This window comes from Aspergillus nidulans, chromosome V, assembly GCF_000011425.1.
Source record: "Aspergillus nidulans FGSC A4 chromosome V".
NCBI classification, from domain to species: domain Eukaryota; kingdom Fungi; phylum Ascomycota; class Eurotiomycetes; order Eurotiales; family Aspergillaceae; genus Aspergillus; species Aspergillus nidulans.
In genome coordinates this window covers 2,332,348-2,354,866 of record NC_066261.1, presented here as the reverse complement: position 1 = coordinate 2,354,866, position 22,519 = coordinate 2,332,348, and the positions used below count along the sequence as shown (strand labels likewise).

At 50.3% G+C, this 22,519-nt stretch overlaps 8 protein-coding genes across 8 annotated transcripts, besides 1 other annotated feature; 7 read left to right on the top strand and 1 right to left on the bottom strand.

Moving 5' to 3' along the window:
- Positions 1–22,519: part of a sequence feature (contig 1.94 1501..523724(-1)) that runs on past both edges of the window.
- Positions 34–2,201, top strand: ANIA_05496 (uncharacterized protein; the record flags this gene model as incomplete). Its single annotated transcript, XM_658008.1, has 2 exons — positions 34–66; positions 264–2,201. 2 exons carry the CDS (start codon positions 34–36, stop codon positions 2,199–2,201), a joined length of 1,971 nt encoding a protein of 656 aa, XP_663100.1.
- Positions 2,967–4,305, top strand: ANIA_05497 (3,4-dihydroxy-2-butanone-4-phosphate synthase RIB3; the record flags this gene model as incomplete). Its single annotated transcript, XM_658009.2, has 5 exons — positions 2,967–3,103; positions 3,233–3,350; positions 3,478–3,922; positions 4,088–4,094; positions 4,262–4,305. The coding sequence occupies exons 1-5, from the start codon at positions 3,040–3,042 to the stop codon at positions 4,303–4,305; spliced, it is 678 nt and encodes a 225-aa protein (XP_663101.1). The 5' UTR covers positions 2,967–3,039.
- On the bottom strand, positions 4,653–5,730 carry ANIA_05498 (transcription factor TFIIE subunit TFA2; the record flags this gene model as incomplete). The annotated part of the gene is made up of 1 exon (XM_658010.2): positions 4,653–5,730. The coding sequence occupies exon 1, from the start codon at positions 5,532–5,534 to the stop codon at positions 4,653–4,655; it is 882 nt and encodes a 293-aa protein (XP_663102.1). The 5' UTR covers positions 5,535–5,730.
- Positions 6,192–12,615, top strand: ANIA_05499 (protein mlp1; the record flags this gene model as incomplete). The annotated part of the gene is made up of 3 exons (XM_658011.2): positions 6,192–6,261; positions 6,309–6,605; positions 6,653–12,615. 3 exons carry the CDS (start codon positions 6,192–6,194, stop codon positions 12,478–12,480), a joined length of 6,195 nt encoding a protein of 2,064 aa, XP_663103.1. The 3' UTR covers positions 12,481–12,615.
- On the top strand, positions 13,205–14,430 carry ANIA_05500 (uncharacterized protein; the record flags this gene model as incomplete). The annotated part of the gene is made up of 2 exons (XM_658012.1): positions 13,205–13,255; positions 13,300–14,430. 2 exons carry the CDS (start codon positions 13,205–13,207, stop codon positions 14,428–14,430), a joined length of 1,182 nt encoding a protein of 393 aa, XP_663104.1.
- Positions 15,224–16,625, top strand: ANIA_05501 (alpha/beta hydrolase; the record flags this gene model as incomplete). Its single annotated transcript, XM_658013.1, has 4 exons — positions 15,224–16,126; positions 16,300–16,311; positions 16,471–16,475; positions 16,547–16,625. The coding sequence occupies 4 exons, from the start codon at positions 15,224–15,226 to the stop codon at positions 16,623–16,625; spliced, it is 999 nt and encodes a 332-aa protein (XP_663105.1).
- On the top strand, positions 18,228–19,697 carry ANIA_05502 (uncharacterized protein; the record flags this gene model as incomplete). The annotated part of the gene is made up of 4 exons (XM_658014.1): positions 18,228–18,819; positions 18,948–19,293; positions 19,344–19,488; positions 19,653–19,697. 4 exons carry the CDS (start codon positions 18,228–18,230, stop codon positions 19,695–19,697), a joined length of 1,128 nt encoding a protein of 375 aa, XP_663106.1.
- Positions 20,340–22,232, top strand: ANIA_05503 (nucleic acid/nucleotide deaminase domain-containing protein; the record flags this gene model as incomplete). The annotated part of the gene is made up of 4 exons (XM_658015.1): positions 20,340–20,343; positions 20,381–20,457; positions 20,591–20,625; positions 20,813–22,232. 4 exons carry the CDS (start codon positions 20,340–20,342, stop codon positions 22,230–22,232), a joined length of 1,536 nt encoding a protein of 511 aa, XP_663107.1.

Genomic DNA, 22,519 nt, shown 5'->3' with positions numbered 1-22,519 from the left:
AAGTAATAAAACGGCGTTGACGCTCCTGCCAACATGAGGATCATGCGGCGTGTCTTGCGTCCTGCAGTAAGCTAGGTACGAAGTTGTGCTGCCCTCAATGGTGGCTCTCGAATACTCTGCCTCATGGACAAGCTTCCTGTTGAAATCCTCACGAAAATCATCGACTGTAAGAGCTGTCGTCCCCGCCTGCTGAACTTTTTACCCCACACAGACTCAATTCCTAACGCATTTGGGCCTTTTTAGACCTCACTCCACTTGAGCAGGTACGGCTTCAATCTGTCTCAAAGCGATTCTTCGCCTTAGCCCGCGACAACAACTTATGGCGGCTCCATTGCTACGAGAACACATGGGCTGCTCTATTAGCCGCTCGGCCCAGTGTCGAAGGCTCCGATAGCCTCGCCACGGATTCCACTGCATCTCTCAGCTCCCTAGGACAACCATCGCTTCGCTCCCTAATCCAGCCTCAAGCTCTGCCGAACAACAACGATCCGGATACCCAAGGCCGGACGCCGACCTTCGGCGAAAGAGCAAGGGCTGCAGCCGCTTGGGACCCGTCCGCAGAGGGAGAAGATGTCGATTGGTACTCGGAATATATTGCTCGTAATGGACCAATATCACTCAGCTGGCTCCAGCAGCCGTTCACAAGGACACAGAGTGGTGGAAAATCTTACATCGAGGTGAAAGGGATGGGACTTTTGCAGGACTGGAGCTTGGCTAGGCAAAATAAAGTGATATCACCTTTGAGTGACGGCAGTGTTTGTGTTTGGGATCTCAACCACTCTCATGCGATCGGTTCTCGGGTCACAAAGGGCAGCATACTTGGGACGAGCGCACCAGGTATTTTGACGGTTGACATGTCTCAAAAAAAAGAGAACCCCGCGGCGAAATCAGCACTAGAGTTCATCAACCTGGGCGAATGTGTGAGCGTGGATTCGATTCGACAAAGGGCTTACCTGGCTGTAGGGCATGTCGTGAATGAAGTCGATCTTGAGACGCTCAAAGTTGTTTCTCAACAACGATATCCTTGGTCAGTGTTTGCTTTGTCTCAGGAGACCGACTACTCCGTACCGTTGACTCTAGCGACCACCTTGAGTCTACATATCTATGATGGGCGGCTCTCAAAAACGGAGGAGGAAGAGGCGATCAATCTACGTTGCGAGCAGCCAACGATCTCTTTGGTTCCAGAGTCTCTGATTTATACTCCACCAGACTCACCACTCCTACAGATTCAGCCGAACGGAAGGCCACCGCATCGAATTCGAAGCCCTGATCCCTCTGAAACGAGCGACAACTATGCACCACTGTTCCAGCCGGGTCCCCTCTCAGTCCTGCATCCCCCGGGCCCGCATGTGAATACAATATTTCTTGCAGGCCGCTTTCCGAGTATACTCCAGTATGACCGCCGCTATTTCCCAAAGTTGCAAAGCACGGTCCATTCAGGCGGGCGGCTTTGCGGCCTTGCTTCTGTTCCTGCTCCTCGCTTTCCTGTCTTCTCTAGCCCTAGATACCCGTCTTCACACACCATTGTTGCATGTGGTGAATACAACGGGAAGGGCTCTCTTGAGCTCTACCACCTTACTCCATCCGGTGAAAATGACGAGAATGGACCTTCGGGCTGCTCTTCGAGCCTCACAGCAGCATACCAGAATCGACAAAGTGCTGCTCGCTCAAAATTACTGTCCGTCCAATCTCATGGCACGCGGATTGTCTATTCCGACGGGGACGGTAATATCAAGTGGGTTGAGCGTGATGGACGCACTGAAGTTCGTCGTTTAAATATCAACTCAAAGCGGCCGCCTGCAGGGACTGCGTTTAGTCCAGACGGTCATGGTTACTCTCATATAGACGACGGTGCACATGATGTGAGTGGCCTCTGGGCTAGTGTGTCTCGGGCCCAAAACGAGGGAGATGTAGCCCGAAAGATTCTCCCAACAGGCGGTAACCTCACCGGTGATGAGCTTCTGGTCTGGACAGGGGACCGTCTAGGCCGAATCATGTTCTCAGATACACCAGATGCCGACGAAATAGGAGAAGATGACGAAATGTCTCTAGATGAAGAAGTCGATGATGCCACGCGCGAAGAAGTGCGGTCGAAAAAGCGCGAACTACAAGCGCGCGAGCGAGAATACTCGAAAATGATGCGAAGAGCTCTAGAGACGCAAGCTGACGAGGTGCGGCGGATGGGCGACTTCGGTCTTTAATTATTTTCCCTTTTACCCTGCGGTGGCTTTCACAGGTTCATCATGGACTAACGGGCCGGGTCTCTTCAGAATTGACTTGGTTCGTATGTTATTTTCTTGAGGTTAGAACAACCGTCACTGCTTTTATTCTTTCTTGCGAATTCACTTAGCGGGTTTTGTTGTACGTCTAGATAGCCCTTCTCAGTTCGTCCTACATAGACTTCGTGATTACCAGGCGCAGGAATATACTTTGGACATTTACGTCGGAATCTACAAATCCTCAGTGTCATCTTCTCCCTTATACATACAATGCCTGGCTTCCGAAAATCTATCATTCTCTATCATTTACATGATCAAAGCACCGACCTCCGTCTTTTATTCATTTTAGGATTGAAATAGGCGACTATAGAGAACAATGGAGTAGGGGCCTCGGCATCCGCGGGAGTGGATACGGTACCTAACAGAGTGGGTTGATAGCGACAGTCGACTGACAAACGATTTGCAATCGCCTTCTTCTACCTTCTGTCTGCGTCTGCTTGACTCAGATCCATACTTACTATCGATTGCGTTATCTTGACACATCTTTGACTCAAAACATCCAGGCCTCGCTCATACAATTCTCGCAAGTGTCGCCAGACAAATACCGCACCGCACGCCCTCGTCACCCCGCGTCCCGAAATCACCGAGAATCTCCGCTGACCCAACATCCGCCACCCGTACTCGCATCGCTGCTGTTTTTCGAGGCTCGCAATTGATTGTGTACGAATACACAAAACAGTTTCCGATTTAGGAGCAGGAAATAAACAGTCGATATCCTCACTACCTGCGCTTGCATCCGGGAGAAAGATCTGTCTACGAAATGCCTTCGCCGACGGACCCCGCGCTTCAATTCGACTCAATTGAGGACACAATTAAAGCTTTCAGTGAGTAATTCTGCCCTTTCTCGGTCATTTATTATCTCTAGGAGTACCACTGGGCTATACTATGGCTTGGATAGGTTGTTCTTCGCAGCTCTGGAACCACTCTGGGTTAACCATGCACCTTTCATTCAGGTAACGGGGAATTCATCGTCGTCCTAGATTCACAAGATCGCGAAAATGAAGGCGACCTCATTATCGCCGCCGAATCCATAACAGATGCGCAAATGGCATTTTTGGTCCGCTATACAAGGTTAGTTATGCTGTCATTCTGCCTCGTAACATAACCAAGCCCAAGTTCGAAGGAACAATCACAAGCGCACGCGCCTGCTTCGCCTTCTTTGTCTTACTACCAAGCTTACATTACTCTCACCGTATAGTGGACTGATCTGCGCACCCATCACACCGGAGATCGCCGAACGCCTCCAACTTCCCCAGATGGTCCTCGAAAACACAGACCCTAAAGGAACCGCCTACACAGTTTCGATTGACTCGGCTGACCCGTCCATCACAACCGGTATCTCTGCGCACGACCGCGCCCTAGCATGTCGAACCCTTGCCTCCCCCTCTGCCCGCCCCCAAGACTTCCGCCGACCAGGCCACATCATCCCCCTGCAGGCCAAAGCTGGCGGCGTCAGGCAACGGAAGGGCCACACTGAGGCTGCGGTTGAGTTTTGCCGGCTGGCAGGAAAGGCACCAGCAGGTGTTATTGCGGAGCTTGTTGAGGATGGCGAGGTCGTTGAGGGCGTTGCGGAGATCAGGGGGAATAATGGAATGATGAGGCGCGATGGATGTTTGAAGTTTGGGAAGAAATGGGGGCTGAAGGTGTGTACTATTGAGGATTTGGTTGAGTATGTTGAGAGGTTGGAGGGGCCGTTGCATGGCGAGACTGGTGATGCTGTCAATGGGAAACACTGATTCGACGTTTTCTATGTCGACTTTCTAAACATATACAGTGAGTGCTTTGGGTTGCTTTATTTGTCTGTACAGCTTTACGGTATGCATTCTGGGGTGGCTACGCTCATGGTACATAACTGTAACATCTTTTGATCTGGGTTGGACTGCGGAATTGACAAAGAAGAGAAGATTATGTAAATATTGGGATAGATTAGAGGGTCGGAATGAACCATGATACATTAATGTTTGCTACACTTCAAAGTATAGATCGGAACATAGCTTATTACATTCTGATCAACTGGTTCATTTAGAGCCAAGTACCTCAAGATCCGGCAGATAATAACTCGGCAGCCTGCTAAGACTGGGAGTCTCATGGCTAAATTGCCCTTCGTGATTATCAGGAGACGCAGTAAATCTTTTTATCATAATTAGGGTATCTATCTTTCTGATCTTGGCGGAAATGGTAATTTACAAATCGCGACATAGTTGATGGGATGGGAGCGTCTGCCCGATATCATAAGAAGCGTCCCAGAGTGGAACAAACAAACCTAACGCCGGTATATGCATGCATTGATTGATGGTTTCTGAGAGCAAAGCTCGGAGAGTAGGATGATGGTTCGAGAACCTATCCGAAATTTGGAAACGGACGAGGTGCGTATTACCGCTTGAGATGCGAGTAATCACGCAGAACTCCCATCATATGTGTATTGGTAGTCTTTCCGCTGCGACGAGGCTTTTTCACTTTTTTATGTTCAACCTTTGGCCGCGGCTTGATGACCTTGTTTTTGTTGGTTGGAGTGATACCAGCTTTCTCTAGCTCCTCCTTGACGACCTGCTGCTCAGGTATTTTGATCTTCTCCCAGATCTGCTTAAACTCGTCGTCGAAGTGCTGGATCAGAGAAGGATCGTTGGCCCAGACCATCTTCGCATGATCGTCCTTCTTGTTTCGCGTAACGAGCAGCTTACCCTCCTTCTCCAATTTGTTAATCGTATCCTCGACATTGGGCCAACCTTCCCGGAGTTCCCGAACGCTCATTCCTACCCCAGTAGATTGTGACTGCAGTTTTTGGAGCAGCTGCTCAGCAGTGCGGATGTTATGCGGCGGACGAAAGCTGAATGTACCCTCTCCATTAGCCCCACTAGGATCGTATTGAACCTTTTCGTGCATTTGCAGGATACTGCGCAACGCCTGAACATAGCCTTGGTCATTTGCCCGGTGCTGCAATGAGAGGTAGGAGACGATATCGTTGAACGTAAGCGGTACACCTTTGCTCTTCATATGTTCAATAGCGAAGACGACCTGCGTCATGATATCCTTCCCGGTTCCAGTATTCGCAGGCTGAGAGTATACGATGTCCACATCGTGGCGCTTCTTCTTCTGTTCGTTGCTACCACCAGGAGTGGGCGTCGATGTTGCAGACGGGACTTGGGAAGTGCTCGCGGAGGTGTTGTGGACGAATCGTCGCTGGGCTGGCATGGACTTTGCGTAGTCCATGACGCCTGCGTTAAAATTTTTGAGTTGCTGCTGAAGATGCGCCATGTCTGCCGTCTGCTGTGAAGCCACGGAAGAGTTGAGATGGGGAGGAACCGAGGTGGGATATTAAGAAGAGAGGCGAGACTCGGCTCGACAGAGCCTGTGCGGACCCTATGCGGGATCTGAGGTTATCATGTGATATTAGTAAGTGAGAGTATGTGGTCAGAGATGAACAAAGTGCCGCTGGCGTTGTCTGCACAGCTGAACAAAGTGAAATCGTGTTCAGTGCAGAAGTAGGTGATTCAAAAAGACGCCTCTTTGAGGCTCGAAGTTCCAAGTCTGGGCTGTCACGTGAACACATACGCTAAGCTATATTTAGAGAGGCCCGGTCACGAAGTATATGGGAAGCGGACGAGAACTCAGCGAAGCCTCAGCTATGGCACGCGTCTCCTGAATAGTACAAGTATGAGGAAGAAGAACCAAGCACTCGTGTACCAGAAGGGTGTCATTACAGTAGTAAGGACAGCTCTAGGTGGCAGAAGGAGCAAAAAAAGGATCTGAAATACTGAGAAGCGTCCTACACAAGACAGATAAGGCCATTTTGTTGTTTCAGTCTTAATAGGATGACAACTAGACTGAAAAATGCTGCCCTGATGCAACTGCAATTGGGAAAATGAATTGTGATTGATGAGCTAGTTGAATGTCACGTGATGATCTCAAACAATGAACCCAGCGGCAGAGCTACCTGAACTTGGGATGAATCAACCACAATTGCATCGCGACAATCCTGGCTGTAGGTTGGAATTTTCAAAGCAGCTGATTGCTGCGACCATCCAACAGCCAATATGGCTGCCGCTACAATTGAAATACCGTTCTTGTCGTCACATTACGCGATCGCAGAGTCGACTCTGAGCACCCTCACTGAAGCTCCCACGGTCGAACTCGTCAACCAACTACTGGAAGCTATCACGAAGAAGGCGCGAGAGACTGATGAACTAAAGTCGGATAAGCTTCGACTTGAAGTCGAGCTTGAGAATGCGGTTCGCAGCAGCGAGACCAAGATTAAGGTGCTGAAAGGTTCGGTCGAGAAGGGCCATGCGGAGGTTGAGGAAACAAGGAAGAAACTTCACGAATCAGGTACTCATCTTGCTGCTGAATTCGCCCGAGTTATACTGACCATTCAGAAACTGTCCGATCATCCTTAGAATCTGAAATCGCCGCGCTAAAGTCATCGTCCACATCAAACGATTCCGAACTCAGCTCACTCAAATCCCGTATAACCTCCCTCGAAGCATCAAATCGCGACACTCTAGCGTTACTTGAATCTAAATCGGCTGCTTATGACAAGCTCGCGGAAGAACTATCTACACAACACAAAAAGACAATTGAGTTACGACGTGAGCTTTCCACTGCCGAGCAGAATCTCCAGGCTGCAAACTCTGCTTCCGCTAGTGCGAAGCTTCGCGAACAAAGTCTCCAGAACGAGCTGGAGCTGACAAAGAAGAATAATGAGTGGTTTGAGACAGAGCTAAAAACCAAGTCCGCGGAGTACCTCAAGTTCCGCAAGGAAAAAAGTGCTCGAATCGCAGAACTTCAGCGCGAAAACGAAGAGGCAATTGCGACTACCGAGTCTCTGAGGCGTAGCGAAAATGCGCTCAAGAGCCGCCTGGATGAAGTTGAACAGCGCTATGAAGAATCGCTCTCTAGTATCCAGCAGCTCAAGGAAGAAGCGATCCAAGCTGCCGAGTCATTCCGGATAGAGCTGGACAGCGCAAATCGTCTAGCGGAGCTGCAAGAAAATGCCGCAAAGACAGCTAAGAACCGTGTGCAAGAATGCCAGTTGGCGCTGGAGAAAGTGAGGGATGATGCGGCGGAAGAGATTTCGCGTCTGCGTGTCGAAATCGAGACTGAGCACAGTGATAAGGAGGCTGCGGAGCGTCGTGTTGCCGAGCTCGAGCTCACCATCAATCAACTCGAAACGGAGGGCGCAGCTGGAAGGAGATCCATGAGCCCTGCCCGTGGATTGAATGGCGCTCCAGGAACACCAGTACGCCCCAGTACTCCGCTCGGCACATTTTCTCCCCGGACATCGCGATCAAAGGGTAGTTTGACTCTTACGCAAATGTATACAGAGTACGACAAGATGCGGACAATGCTTGCTGCTGAGCAGAAGACTAACCAGGAACTCCGATCCACTTTGGACGAAATGGTTCAAGATCTGGAAGCTAGCAAACCTGAGATCGATGAGCTTCGCGAAGACCACGCCCGTTTGGAGAATGCGGTCGTTGAGATGTCTAATATTCTAGATACTGCTGGCAAAGAACGGGATGAGGCTACGAAAGAGAGCAGGAAATGGCAAGGCCAGGTGGAGGGATTAGCACGAGAGGGTGATATTTTGCGCCAGCAACTGAGAGATCTGAGTTCCCAAATCAAGGTTCTCGTGCTGGAAGTCACTCTCTTGAAGGAGGGTGAAGCAAACTATGACCGTGAAGAACTTGAAAAGGTCGCCCGCAGAGAAATCGAAGACTCTTCGGCCGACCTCACCCCTACTGGCCGATTCATTAGCCAGAACCTAACCACGTTCAAAGATCTGCACGAGCTTCAGGAGCAGAATGTCACTCTTCGTCGCATGTTGAGAGAGCTAGGAGATAAGATGGAAGGCGCAGAAGCACGGGAGAGGGATGTTACTCGGCAGCAGGAACAGGAGGAACTAAAGGAGTTGAGGATCAGGGTGCAGACATACCGGGACGAAATTGCAAACCTCATTGCTCAGACTAAGAGCTATGTTAAGGAGCGTGACACATTCCGCAGCATGCTGACTCGCAGAAGACAAACGGTTGGCGGCGATGCTGTATTTTCACAGTCTCTTCCTCTTGGTGCCGCTCCACCGGCGTCTGAAAACTCAACGGGCGTCCCTGACTACGCCGAACTGTTGCGGAAGGTTCAAGCACACTTTGATAGCTTCAGGGAGGAAACAGCTACAGACCATGCGGCTCTAAAGCAACAAGTCAACGAACTTTCGCGCAAGAATAGTGAATTGATGAGTGAGGCGAGCCGTTCAAACAGTCAACTTGTTGCTGCAACCCAACGTGCGGAGCTTCTTCAGAGCAACTTCAATATGCTCAAGACCGAGAACGCAGAATTGCAGAAACGTTACGCTGCGCTGTTCGAGACCGCCAACCGACAGGATCTTAGGACTCAGCAAGCCGCAGAAGATCTTGTCGAGTCGAAAGGCCTTATTGACAGCCTCCAGCGTGAGAGCGCGAACTTAAAGGCCGAAAAAACTCTCTGGAAGAATATCGAGAAACGACTCATTGAGGACAATGAGACCCTACGGAATGAGCGTAGCCGTCTTGACTCGCTTAATGCAAATCTGCAGAACATTCTTAATGAGCGGGAACACGCAGACTCTGAGAGTCGCAGGAGGCTTCAACAGAGCGTTGAATCTCTCGAATCAGAATTGCAGACAACGAAGAGAGAGCTGAACGAGCAGATTGAGGAGTCTAAGAAAGCCACTTTACGACGCGAGTACGAGCATGAGCAGAACCAGAAGCGTATCGACGACTTAGTGACTAGCCTAAGCTCCACGAAGGAAGAGTTGGTTGCGGTCAAGACAACCAGAGATCATCTACAGTCTCGCGTTGATGAACTCACTGTCGAGCTTCGGAGTGCAGAGGAACGGCTTCAGGTCCTGCAGTCTCGGCCCAGTGTTTCTGGCGCTCCCGCTGAAACCGCTCCTCCTGAAGGGTCACAAGAGTCCGGCTTGACCAGAGAGCAAGAACTCAGCATTGAAGTGTCTGAGTTGAAACGCGATCTTGAATTAGCAAGGACCGATCTAGAGCATGCTAAAGAGCAGGTTGAGGACTACAAGGCCATTAGCCAAGCGACGGAAGAGCGACTGCAGTCAGTCTCTGATACCAACGACCAATACCGCGAAGAGACCGAGCAGCTTGTCAAAGAGAAGGATGCAAGGATACAGGACCTGGAAAAACGAATTGAAGAGATCTCCTCTGAGCTTTCTGCGACCAACACTGAGCTCTCTAAATTACGTGACGGACAGAGTGAAGTTGCTCGACGTTTAGAGGAGCAAAAAGCCAGTCTGGAAGCAGATATTGCAAGGCTCACGGAAGAAAACGAGCGTCAAATTGCTGCAGCTCAATATCACCAGGAGGATCTGAAAGCTCAGGCGGAAATTGCACAGCACGCCCAGCAAAACTACGAGAGCGAGCTAGTCAAACATGCTGAAGCCGCCAAGAATCTCCAGACGGTTCGGGCCGAAGCCAACCAGCTGAAGCTGGAAGTTGTCGAGCTGCGAACTCAGGCTGAAACTTTTAAGAAGGATCTTGCTCAAAAGGAGGAAAGCTGGAATGAGCGCAAGGACCGATACGAAAGCGAGCTTCTGGAGTTACAGAAGCGCCGTGATGAAGTCTTACATCAGAACAACCTGCTTCATTCCCAAATCGAGAACATTACTAAGCAGATCTCAGCCTTACAACGTGACCGAGCCACCATTGCTGAGACCGAGCAGGATAATGGCGAGGCGGTTGCGCCGAACCTAGAAGGCCTGCAGGAGGTCATCAGCTTCTTGCGTCGCGAGAAGGAGATTGTTGATGTTCAGTATCACCTGTCCACACAAGAGGCCAAGCGGCTACGCCAGCAACTCGACCACGCTCAGTCCCAGCTTGATGAGGCGCGTCTCAAACTTGAACAGGAGCGTCGAGCCCAAACTGACAGTGAGAGCGCTGACTTGAGCCACAATAAACTTATGAATACGCTGAACGAGCTCAACATTTTCCGTGAAAGCAGTGTCACTCTACGTAGCCAGCTTCAGCAAACCAAGACTGCCCTTGCTGAGAAGTCTGCTCGCGTTGATGAATTGGTTCAGCAGATAGCGCCCCTCGAGACCCAGATCCGGCAACTTGAGGACGCCGTTGAGACCAAGGACGAAGAGATGAAGCTCTTGCAGCAAGACAGGGACCACTGGCAACAACGGACGCAGAACATTCTCCAGAAATATGACCGAGTGGACCCAGCTCAGATGGAAGAATTGAAGCAGGAATTGGAGAAATTGAGGACGGAAAGAGACGAGGCCATTTCGGCTCGTGAAGCCCTTGAGAAACAGGTTGAAGCGTTCCCCGAGCAGTTGAGCGCAGCCGAGCAGAGGACGCAGGACCTTCGTTCCAAGCTCACAGAACAGTTCAAGGCTCGTTCCAGGGAACTTATGGGTCGTGTCAACGCCAAGCAAACCGAGTTAGACGCCGTGGTCCAGGAGAGGGAGGTACTGCAGGAGGAGTTGAAGACTACCAAGGAGGAGTTGGAAGCATTGAAGAGTAAGCTCGCCGAAAAGCCTGAGGCGCCAGCGGACCAGGGCACAGTCGTCGACTCTACGCCGGCATCTCAGTTCCCAATTCCTACGACCCAGGCACCCGCACCGACGGACGACGAACGAGTCAAGGCGCTGGAGGAGAAGGTGCAGCGTCTTGAAGCCGCTCTTGCCGAGAAGGAGAGTGTTTTGGCTGCCAAGGATGCTGAGCACGAGACCAAGGTTAAAGAGCGGGTTGAGAGATTGAAGGAAGTTTTCAATAACAAGATGGCTGAGGTTAGGGCAAACCATCGACAGGAGATTGAACGCTTGACAGCTACTCAGGGTGGAGCTCATGAAGGCGCTGAAGGTGCCCAAGAAACTCCAGGGACACCGCAACCTAAACAGCAGCCTCCCGCAACGCCAAGCAAGTCCGAAGACGGCCTTCCAGACTTGACGGATGCCCAGGCTAGACAACTCGTTGCGCGAAACGAGACCATCCGCACAATTCTCCGCAACAACATTAAGCAACAACTCGCCAAGGAGAGAGAGAAGCAAGGACAAGAAACTCAATCTACCCAGGATGCCATCGCAGCTGCAGAGCAAAAATTCAACGATGAGCGGGAGGCGCTCAGGAAAGCGCACGAGGAGGGAATGGAGGAAAAGATCAAGTCTGCTGTTGAGCTGTCGGATAAGAAATATCTGGCTAGGATCAGCATGCTTGATTCCAGGTACAGAAACACACAGGCCAAGGTCGACATCGTGTCGAAGGCGGCCACTGAGACGCCGCAAAAACCTGTTGTCGAAGTATGGGAGATTGCAAAGGTTGCTAAAGCTCCACCCGCCCAAGCACAGACACCTAAGCCTTCGCCAGCGACCCCGGCACAAGTTGCCTCTCCCGCACCTCAGGTGGCGCAACCTGCACCTACTCCAGCCCAAACCGGCGCTGCAAGTCAACAAAGTGCCCCTGCACAACCCCCAACACAAGCACCTGCCCAAGCGCCTGCCCAAGCGCCTACCCAGGCTCCGACCCAAGCTCCGGCCCAAGCTTCGGCCCCGGAAGCTGCTCCTGGCGCAGCCGCAGCCGCTCCAGCTCAACCTCAGCCAAGTGAGCAGCCCTCGCAGACACAACAACCACAGTCAGAAGAAGGTTCTTCAGCTGCTCCCCCCCCTGCCACTGCCACAAGCGGTGTTCCCAACCCATTTGGTCAAACTCAGAACAAACAACAGCCGCAGCCGCAGCCGCAGGGTTCCAACCTACCCAACAAGCCACCAGCAGGCGGAGTGCTTCGCACGTTGCAGTCTGGGCTTCCAGTCGCGCGAGGCGGACGAGGCGGTGCTCGGGGCGGATCTCACCAGCAGAATCCGTTCGGCCAACTCGCACAACAGGCGCAGTCCCAGGCACCCCAGCAGCAGCAACAGTCCCAACGCGGTGGCGGCATCGCTCGCGGCCGTGGCGGACGAGGAGGCCAGGGTAGAGGCGCACACCAGAACACCCAGGCTCAAGGACAAGCACAAGGACAAGCACAGGGCCAGGCCCAAGCCCAGGCCCAACCCAGTGCAGGCCGAGGTGGGCTGAATGCTGGTGCACGCCAGTTTGTCCCCCAGGGCAACAAGCGAGCTAGGGAGGATGGCACTGATAATGCAAACGAGGGCGGCAATGCCGGTGGGAAGAGGATGCGCGGTGGTGGTCATACACGGGGATCTTGAGTGGCAAGCTGCATTTTGCATTGGAATGTGATTTTTGTCTATCTATGTACTCTTGATTCTAGCATATTCGGGATAAGGTTTTATGGAAGATAGTTTCACATGATCTCAAGTCGATATTTCTTTTGTCAATGGAGTTGTGGTTAATTACTATGTCTTAATGAAGGGGCCTAGAACAAGTCAGGTAGCCGAAAGTAACCCCATAACTTGGAGTCTGGTCCATCCCGGTAACTGCTGAAAGTGTCTGGAGTTCAGCAGTGTTGCCAGTATTATCGCTGATGAGAAGATAGCTTTAAATATGTGCGCTAGTGTTCCTTCTGTTACTTGAAGTTGTGGTAAGTTTGGCTTTGCAATGTTTTACTGAACAAGTCTGGATTGATTAGGGTGAAATAGTCTATATTAGGATGTTGGAGTATAGATTGAACACTCTTTTACAACGGCCAAATCTTCAGCCCTAATTTCCAAATTGTGCCCGTAATCAATTCCATGTTCCACAACACGTCATCGACCCACCAACCCATCTAGTTCACTGGATATCGAGATACTTCAGCATCAAGCCTACTCGGGCAAGCCTGCCAGCTCACCTCAGTCCAGCTTTTTGCTTGAAGTGGAACGAAAGCCTTATGGGATCACAATATCGACGACTGCGGTGCGTTCTTGTTTACTAGTGATGAGTGCACCCCAGCCAAAATATTTATCTATCCCATCTTCTGGCCGACGACCATAGATGGCTCTGGCCCTGGAGGCGTGCCTCGTGAAATGCGGCGACATCCTGATAGTATACATATAGGATGGAACTCATTTACTACAAACGGCGGGCAGAACGCCTTCTTCAGAAGGCTGCAATTTAATCCAGATCCATCCACGGGCGCTGTGCTTGCCCCGCGGTATGATCTGGTCGACGTCAACTTGCTTCACGATCCAATTGGGCTATCCATCCTGGCGATCAATGAGAGAGGCGAGCTGGAGCTGCACTATGAAGCTATCAGTATCGGAGAGCTGCGAGGGTTCAGTGGCACCGGTGACGAGATCCTCTATCTCGGAGCTACCCATGAAGCGAATAACTTTGACATGTTCGCCGTGCATGTCATCACCGGCAAAGTTCGTCGATTGACAAGGCATCCCGAGTACACCGACCCAGTCGCGTTCTCACTCGATAACGAATGGTTCGTTGTGATGGATACCAGGGGCTCGGATCGCCAGATGTGGCTGTCTGGCATGCGAGGCATACCCCCACTGGTAGATCTAGTCACAGCCAACGCAGCTGCGTCCACGCGGAATAACCGTCATCGTCGCTTTTTCCAGCCAATCCTCATCGACCGTCACGGTGACCGGGGTGAGTATTTCGGTCAGCAAGTCAACAACCGCGGCACCGGCCTCGACGGAAGCCCCAATGACCCGAACTGGAACGGCCGCGCAGACCCTACCTTCTCCTATAACGGCGCGAAGATCGTGTACTGGCAAACCCTCGTGACAGCTCCCGCATGCGGTGGCATTAATCCTCTCCCGTGCCCTGAATCCACAGCACAGGGCGGCCGTACATACCGCGTGATGCTTGCTCGACTTTTCGACCGCAAGCTCACAGCCCCAGCAGCAGTTTTTGACGTCCCGGGCTTCCTCCTTTGCGCAACACCGTTTCCCCCTGGCTCAGGCTTTCCAGACCACCGCGGTCTTTTGCCCGGCTTAGCGGGTACCTACACCCTTCGCGGTAAAGCAAGCGGCTTAGCCAATGCCACCTTTCTAGCAGACTCCACATCCAATTTCATCCATACCGTTTCAGTAAAGTACGACAATTACTCTGATGACGGAGAGCATATAATCAACGGGCTCGAATCAGTGACTTTCACACCGGACTCAACCAATCCCTGGATAAGCCATCTCGACTGGTACTCGGATCTCGAGGGTTCTGGGGTGGCTACCGCGACAAAGAAGACAGGGCTGGGCGGGTTCTAGTTGTCAATAGATGTGATGGCCAATGTATTTAATGCGAATGGGACGCTGACAACGAACGTGGACGGGGTTGTTCATGAACAACCTGCTAACGGGACATGATATGGCTTACATAAAATAAAGTAGTAGCTTCTCTCAGATGAGATAGCCACCTTGCAATGGTCTAATGAGTACAAACGGACTTCTTAAGTGAATTGTACCGTGCCGCCTGCCTTCCATGCATTTCTAAACAAGAAAGGCACCGTCATGGTGGCCGTGGTTCTGGCAATCTCCTTCGGAGAGATTCAGATTGATTATGATTATTATGCGGTTATAATGTCATTTGTACTGGCGCGGAGACAATCAGATCGGTCTTTAAGGGTAATACTCCCGTACAGAATACTCCGTAATCGTACCGTATCGGCGGCTCAGCCCTAACCGGGGCCAAGTCTGTCCTAGCGCCGGAGATTTCCATTGGAAGAGCCGCATCCCTAGACGGCCAGACCGGGAGCGGGTTTCGGACACATTTGCAATCCGGAGACATTTTCCAATGACTGATACCAAGTCTTGGCGGCACATGAGTAATGTTCCCGAATGGGATTGTAATGAGCCCTAACAATAATCTCTGTACGGTAGCTATAGCTGTATGCTTACCCGTATATATAGTCCAAGGGATCCAACGATGAAGTAACCATTAAGCAAAAAATCAGTGTCTTACAAGCCAAGACCAGACAAAGTCCAAGCCAAAATTCTAGTATAATTTATCATATTCGATTTTTATAAAGACACTACAGCCCACTCGGCGACTCTTATCACAATGTCCACTTCAATCAGACCCTCCCTTGACCCCGAACTCGTCACTGTTCACGCCTCGATCCCTTCTATAGACATCGAGACACCCTCGAAGCTCTCAGCCTATCGCGCGGCCATTGCACCAATGTTCACTCTCGAGAACGCAATCAAAGGCTCAGAATCCAGCGTGGAGCCTAGCGAGATATCTATACCCGGCCCAGCAGGACCAATGCACGCTACTGTCTTCCGTCCTAAGAGCCGCACCCGCTCTGTTTCTGAGACTCCTGGAGTCCTGCACATCCACGGCGGCGGCCTGGCAACGGGCAACCGCTTCTTGGGCTTCACAATGTTGAACTGGGTCGAAGAGCTCGGTGCTGTGATCGTCACGGCGGAATACAGGCTCACGCCGGAGCATCCGCAGCCCGCGGCGCTGGAGGATAGTTATGCGGCGCTGGAGTACATGGCCGCGCACTCGGAGGAGTTAGGATTCAACGCTGAAAAACTGATTGTTGCCGGCGGCTCGGCTGGTGGAAACCTTGCTGCGGGCATTACGCTTCTCGCCCGCGACAGGCAAGGCCCTAGGATTGCGGGCCAGGTCCTCATGTACCCGTGGGTTGATGACAGCATGGCCTCCGCCTCGATCACGCAGTTTGGGGACATTGCGCCGGTGAAGAAGGGGAATCTCGCAACGGTGAATGACTACGCTTTTGGCAAGAATCGCGAGTTTGCAGATATGTATACGGCGCCAGCCCGTGCTAAAAGTCTGAATGGTCTACCGCCAACGTTGATAGATGTTGGCGAGGCGGATGTCTTTCGCGACCAGGATGTTGAGTATGCGACCCGACTGTGGAGGGATGGGGTCACGACAGAACTGCATGTTTGGCCGGGAGCGTATCATGGATTTGATGTTTTTGTGCCGAGTGCTGAGGTTAGTAAACGGGCTGTGGCGACAAGGCTGGCATGGTTGAAGGGGGTGCTGGGACAGTAGCTTTCATTAAGGGGTTATTCAGACTATAGGTAGTGTTTGAGGGTTGGTTTTATAGACTGCAAGTTTTTCTGGAGCTGTTATGGATTGCTTGTTATCAAAAATCATGTTTTTAGCCCAATAATCAGGTGTGCTCATCTTAGTGATAATTCCAACGCTTTATCGTTATATCTAACAACAGTTTCGAGCTCTTACAAGAGAAAGTTCTCATAATATATAGACTAGAATTATAACCATATTATCCTGCAAAACAAGTATTATCTTCTACAGTCTATATTTTATATCAGATCAAGTATGTCGGAAGAAGCCTTTATATAACCTATTACTGTCCCTATCTGAAGAGATTTAACCATTGCTAACTAGATATCGAACGATGAGATCTGATATTGGCTATACATACGCCACAGGAGTCGAGCAACTCGTATCTCAACCGGCTACATAATTTCAAGTTTGACGGATAGCGGCGGATTCGGCAGCTCGATTTCCAGTCGTCAATAAAATTTTGTATTGGGGGCTTCGCCTCGCCTCTGATCTTCACTCTGCAATCAGATAGTGAGTTTAACGCTCAATATCCGTGGACCTTATCTTACCAATGATTCCCTAAAGCTCACTACAAGCGCGGTCTCATATTCACAGTATTCTTTCTCGAAGGGACCCATCTCGGAGAAGGTGGTTGCAACATCGAAGTCTGTCCATACTGCCCGATGTGGCGTGATGAGGATATCTTTGGGGTAGATATCTCTGTGGTGGACAAAGGCATTATGGATTGCTTTAATTCCATCAACAGCCCCACGAAAAAGATCATCTGAATAGTTCACACAGTTCAACCTTTCTGCATTGGGCAAATGCTCGAGGATTATCGCTCTTGGTTGATGTTTATCGTTAAGGAAATGATCCAAGGGAGGATTAAGGGTGGATGGGTCAATTCGATCAATGCAGCCGTAGAAGAAGGGGACAAATCCTCGTTGGCATACACCATGCGAAGAGAGGTTCTGGTAGGCGTTTGATTCGCAACGAAAGCGGTTCAGGTCTCGACCCATTTTTTGCATATCCGGGGTCACCGTTATCGTGGAACTACTTTGTTATCATTGTTCAGAGAAGACAGACCTATTGCGCTCACAAGCTTCATGACATAAGTAGCACCCCGCAGCTCTATCTCGTATACTGAGGATGTCTCAGAGCGGTTGATCTCTCGCTTGACGTATATGTCAGCAGGGTCTACATTTTGAACACTTCGCAGACGATTGTCTTCAGAGAGCTCCATAAGGCTATCGGTTAAGGTGGATAATTCTTTGAGGTGTGTGCACAAGATGTGGTTAAGACAAGCTTTCGTTCGACTATTGGATAATTGTAGTCACGTCACATTTGTGTCTATCACTTCACTCAACCTCTGCGGTTTCCAACACGTCTCGGAGTCGGAGCATCTGATCCACCAACAACCGGGCAGTATGGCAAGTCAAACTCTTCTATAATATCTTTCTGTTGCCTTTCCCGCCATCACAATACAAGCGACGGTTCCTGACGCAAACAACAAATCCACGCTTTGGGGCTGATAATATCACCCAAGTCGCGCTTGGCCTAGTTTAATATGCGTCGCTAGATATTTGAATAAATGTCGTCAGATAAATCTTCGACGGGCTGTCTAATTTGAATAACAGGCTACGTCACGGACGAGTGTTGAAATAGGAACAGTGCAAATACTGTGGACAGCAGTTCGCGTAGACAGCGATGCCGTCGATTCACCCTCGATTGCCAACAGCCTGCCCACTTTGACTGGCAGACGGCTAGGCGTTGGCTGTAGTGTGAATGTGCGCGCACGAACTAACCCTGAAAGGCTGGAAGATGAGTTGGGTCCTGCAAGGCTGACATCAAGGCATACACGCGTATAAGCACTGGGCGGTAGATTTGGCTTATTCTTTCATACCTTCATTCAGGGAAAAGTTCAGCCTCGCCGACAAGCTGGAAGGACTATATATAGACTTCCCGATCATAATTTCCTCCAGTCCTCGGACCGTTCTCTCTATCATCGCTTTTTCTTGCCAAAATGAACGCTATTCAGATACCTTCTCCGGTCCAGTTAGGACACACGAACATTGACGGCGAGGAAACACCTTCTTCGGTAGATATTTATTCGTGGCCCGACAATATTCAAGAATTGGACGTAACAGGGTGGCTCTCCTGTGTTGGAAGACGCCATTTGTCATTTTTCCGCCCATCATCTCCCGCACTCCCTCTGTCCAATACCAACCCCATTCCGGTTCCTTTAGGAGGACAAGATGTTCCCATGAAACCAGTACCTTCTCACCAACCAATCTGTCGCCGTCCAGCAAGAGGGCGCTCCAGGAGCTTGACTGCAGAGAGAACCAATGCTCAGGCCACAGAAGGTATTCATAGGCATCGATCCGTCTCCCCCTGGACAGTGGAACTTACCGACGTGCGGAAAATATCTCACACGAATCGTAAACGTGAGATTCAAGAAGTGCTTGGTCCATTATTTGCAGGTGGTACAAACAATCTAGTCTTGCTCTGCTGGGGAGACAGGGACCGCTGCCATATCATCCCAACAGATGTTCGTAATGAAGCGGACGAAGTGAATGTCTGGGAAAGCATCAAAACAGCATGGTACTCACGCAGAGGTTATTGGAGAAGATACGTGCCTCTCTATGGAGTTCAACGAGTGGATGTTGTCGAGGCAAGTCTTCTGATGAACACTACGAGAATTCACGCTTATTCTGCTGTTATATACACTAGGTTCTCATCGCAGATTACGAATTCGCAATTCCTGGAGCAAAAACCAAAGCCCATTTTGTTGGCTTATATCGAGACCTGACAAGCGAGAGGAGTAAACTTGAGGGTGATATTGCGAACTACGAAGAAAAAGAGTTCCCATGCCCATATGATTCGTCTACAGGGATGGTGGACTGCTTCAGAGACATTTGTATATCGTACATGGATGATACGCAGTTGTGTCCTGAAAGGCGTCTCTATAACTCTCAACGTCAGCTACTACGCCTTACCAGGCGACCGTTGCTAACCCAGGCCTTCTCGAATCGGAACGTTGCGAAAGTAAACAACCTTCTCCAAGGAGAGAGGCTGATATATAGTCAGCTGTAAGAGCCTCGAAAATACTCGAAATAAGCTGAGCTAATGTCAGTAATAGGGATATTCTAAAGAAACTTGATGAGTGGCATGTTCCGGACCTCAGCGAGATTCCATTCCACGCCCTGCTGATTACTGAAGGCTGGGACTACGATATACGGAACGTCGTTATACCTCTAACCGCGTCATTCTTCTTCACTCTGGTCGTGGGTTCCAAAGTCATTTACGATGACTGGGGAATTGTGTGGAATGCGGCTTGTTTTTTCGTTTCGTTGGCTGGACTTCTTCTGATGTGGGCTAATCATGCGGTCCGCCAATAGAGTTGACCATATCTTTAGTCCAGTAGACTTGCTTCTATGAAAATTTCCAGGTTATGCGAATAAGTGAATATCAAGCTGTACTGGGATACGCATGAGTTTCATCGTTTATATTGGAGAAACTTGTTTGTTATAGTGAGTATCCTGAACTCAATACACAGCCCATCCAGAACACTCACACATGACTCCGAATCTTACTATATTCAAGCAAAGCCCACTTTACCATCCACTCTGACTTGAGGACTTGCCTGGCAGTAGGACGTTCCTCCGGCCTGAATGAGAGCATCGGCAGTAGCATGTCAAATATAGCTTCCTTCTCTCTTGCGTCAACGGGTGGCATCCCGTTATCTCGTCTGGGTTGCTGCACGCTGTCCTCAAACCGGTCTCCCCAGGACCGGTAATAGTTTCGGTTTATGGGTTTCCCGTCCTTGGTAAACTTATGTCGGCGCGCCTCCCATCTATTCCACCATTCGGGCGGCAAGATACCAAGAGCATCGACATGCTCACAGGTCATGTCATCCTCGGTGGCGAGAAATCCTTCAAACAGCGGCCGCTGAGCAAAGATAGACCAAATAACTGGCAAGGCTCCATATATCGGCTTGGAAAGATAAAGGTTTTCCTGGTTCAAACCAAGCCTCGGGAGGATCGATAACGAGGGGAGTGTGCATTTCAGCAACAAGTTGGCGGGTTTTCTTGGAATTCCTCAAATAAATACATAGGAGTAAACTTTTTATACTAGTATGAGTGAGTACTAGATAAAATTACAGGAACATAACCATAGTCTTTACCCAGGAAACAGGCTCTGACTTGATAGTTAACGGTACTCAGGGCCATCCAATCAAGTTAGACAGGGAGAGGGTAAGAATAGCCTAATTGCCCTTAACAGTTTTAACAGGGTTCTTTCTGCTTGTCTGCTAGTGTAGCAAACTTTGTCAATGCAGGGCCTGTGTACAACACCTGAGCTGAGCTTACACCTCTACATGATGCTCAGGACAGTAACCAAATAAGAAAACTACAAGTCCCTATGTAGGTAATTAACCATATTTGTTAACTTGATACCAGTCGCAGTCGCAGAATTACAGCCTTTTCTGTTCTCTACCACAGTATACCGCGATATATTACATCAACCAATCAGAGTGATGGCATACCCCGCACGGCTTTCCCAAATCAAGCTTTGCTCATTTTACGTGTCTTAAAAAAATCGTACCTCTAGACTTACACTTTTCCTCATGCCACTTGCACCGTACACGTCCACTGCTCGCCCAGTCCAGACCGCCGTACCACCTGATACTATCTGGTCGCGCGTAACCGAAGATGAATTCCGAGAGCATCTGGTCACGTTGGAAAAGCAGACGAATGCGGTACTGATGGATGTTCTGACTGCTGAAACCGATGACGAGCAGCAAGACAGCTCGAGTCTATCTTTGCCGCTGAAGAGGGAGAAGCAAGTCGCAGACGATTTTGCTTACATTGCTGCTGTCACCGAGGGAGCTCAAAGCGTGGCGGCCGTCTGCCTCGAACAGCATATCAGTACCTCACTCGCTCTGAATCATCCCACCCTGGTGATCCTCGTAGCGGGCATGGACATCCTTGATGAAAAGGTCAAGGAGATGCTCCAAGCTGTTGTCGCAGAGCTGCAGTCTCTATCCCAAGCGGAGGCTACCACTGAAGTTATTTTCCAACTGATCATTCAGCAGCATGAGCAGAAACTCCTTGGCCGCCTTCGCTCAAGGAAATGGACCAAGCCTAAGCATCTTGCCAGAACACACAAGAAGCCTCTGTGGCAAGACTTCGATAATCTGTTACATCGAGTTCAGCATGTCTTTGCGAAGAAATCTGAACGCGATGTTCGAGAAGCAATCGGAACATCCATTGGGGAAATCGGTAACATGTTTAAAGATTTCGAGGTATCTGGCACTGAAACTGCACAGTCGCTCCAGGAGCTTGTAAAAGCAACATTTGTTTGGTGCAAGTCGCCGCTCATTGGTGCTTATGCGTCCAGGCTCGAGACGGCAGGGGACACTCGTCAGGTCGCTGCAGCAATCAAAACGCTTCGACAGCTTGAAAAAATAGGGGCTTATTGGAGAATAGCCCAGGACCTTGTTGCAATGGCAAAACAGTATAAGCAAGTGTTTCAACGCATCCATCTCGAGTATGTTACTCCATATGCGAGCATACCTACCAGTATAGCCTACGAATCATGGGCTCGTACGTGTCATGTCCACGCTGAGATCCAGCTTGTAGTGGAGCTCGCGAAGAGCGCCTCACAGCAGGCTGCTAATCCATCAACGGTCATGGTGCGACCTAGAACCATCGGCACGAGCAAGTACCTGTGCTACCTGTGCTATCTGTTTCTGCGATACCATGGCGAATTCCAACTGCTGAACTCACACGGACGTTTGTACGACCAGTGGACCGTTCCTGATCTGGCCGAGTATAGCACAGCCACAAGGAACAAGTTTGCTGCTGTGCTTGAAAGCATGGACGAACATGTCGTTCAGCAGATCAAGGAAACCCAATGCATTATATGGCGACCTGAGCCTATGACAAGTCGGCAGAACTTGCTCTTGTTAGGTGCAGAACCCGTTGTGGACACTTTGGAGGCCGGTGTTGACGAGCTTTCTATGTCCTGAGATAATGCTCAATCTGCTCAGTTAATCCAGCAGATGTTGTATTGACAGAGCCAGATGCGACGGAACGAAATGAGTATCTCTCTATTTAGGGTTCATAGGCAAGAGTTGGGTTCTGCAGAGTTCGACCGCATGCTTGAGTGTTAGATAGACGGTCGTGGACCAGTGCGGGCCCCATTGTCAGCGTGTGCATCCCAGAGCCGGCTGCAGTAGGGCAGATAACAGATAAACGATTCTCTCGTCAGGCTCCGACTTGTGCACAGAATAAGGAAATCTATTAGCATTTTGGG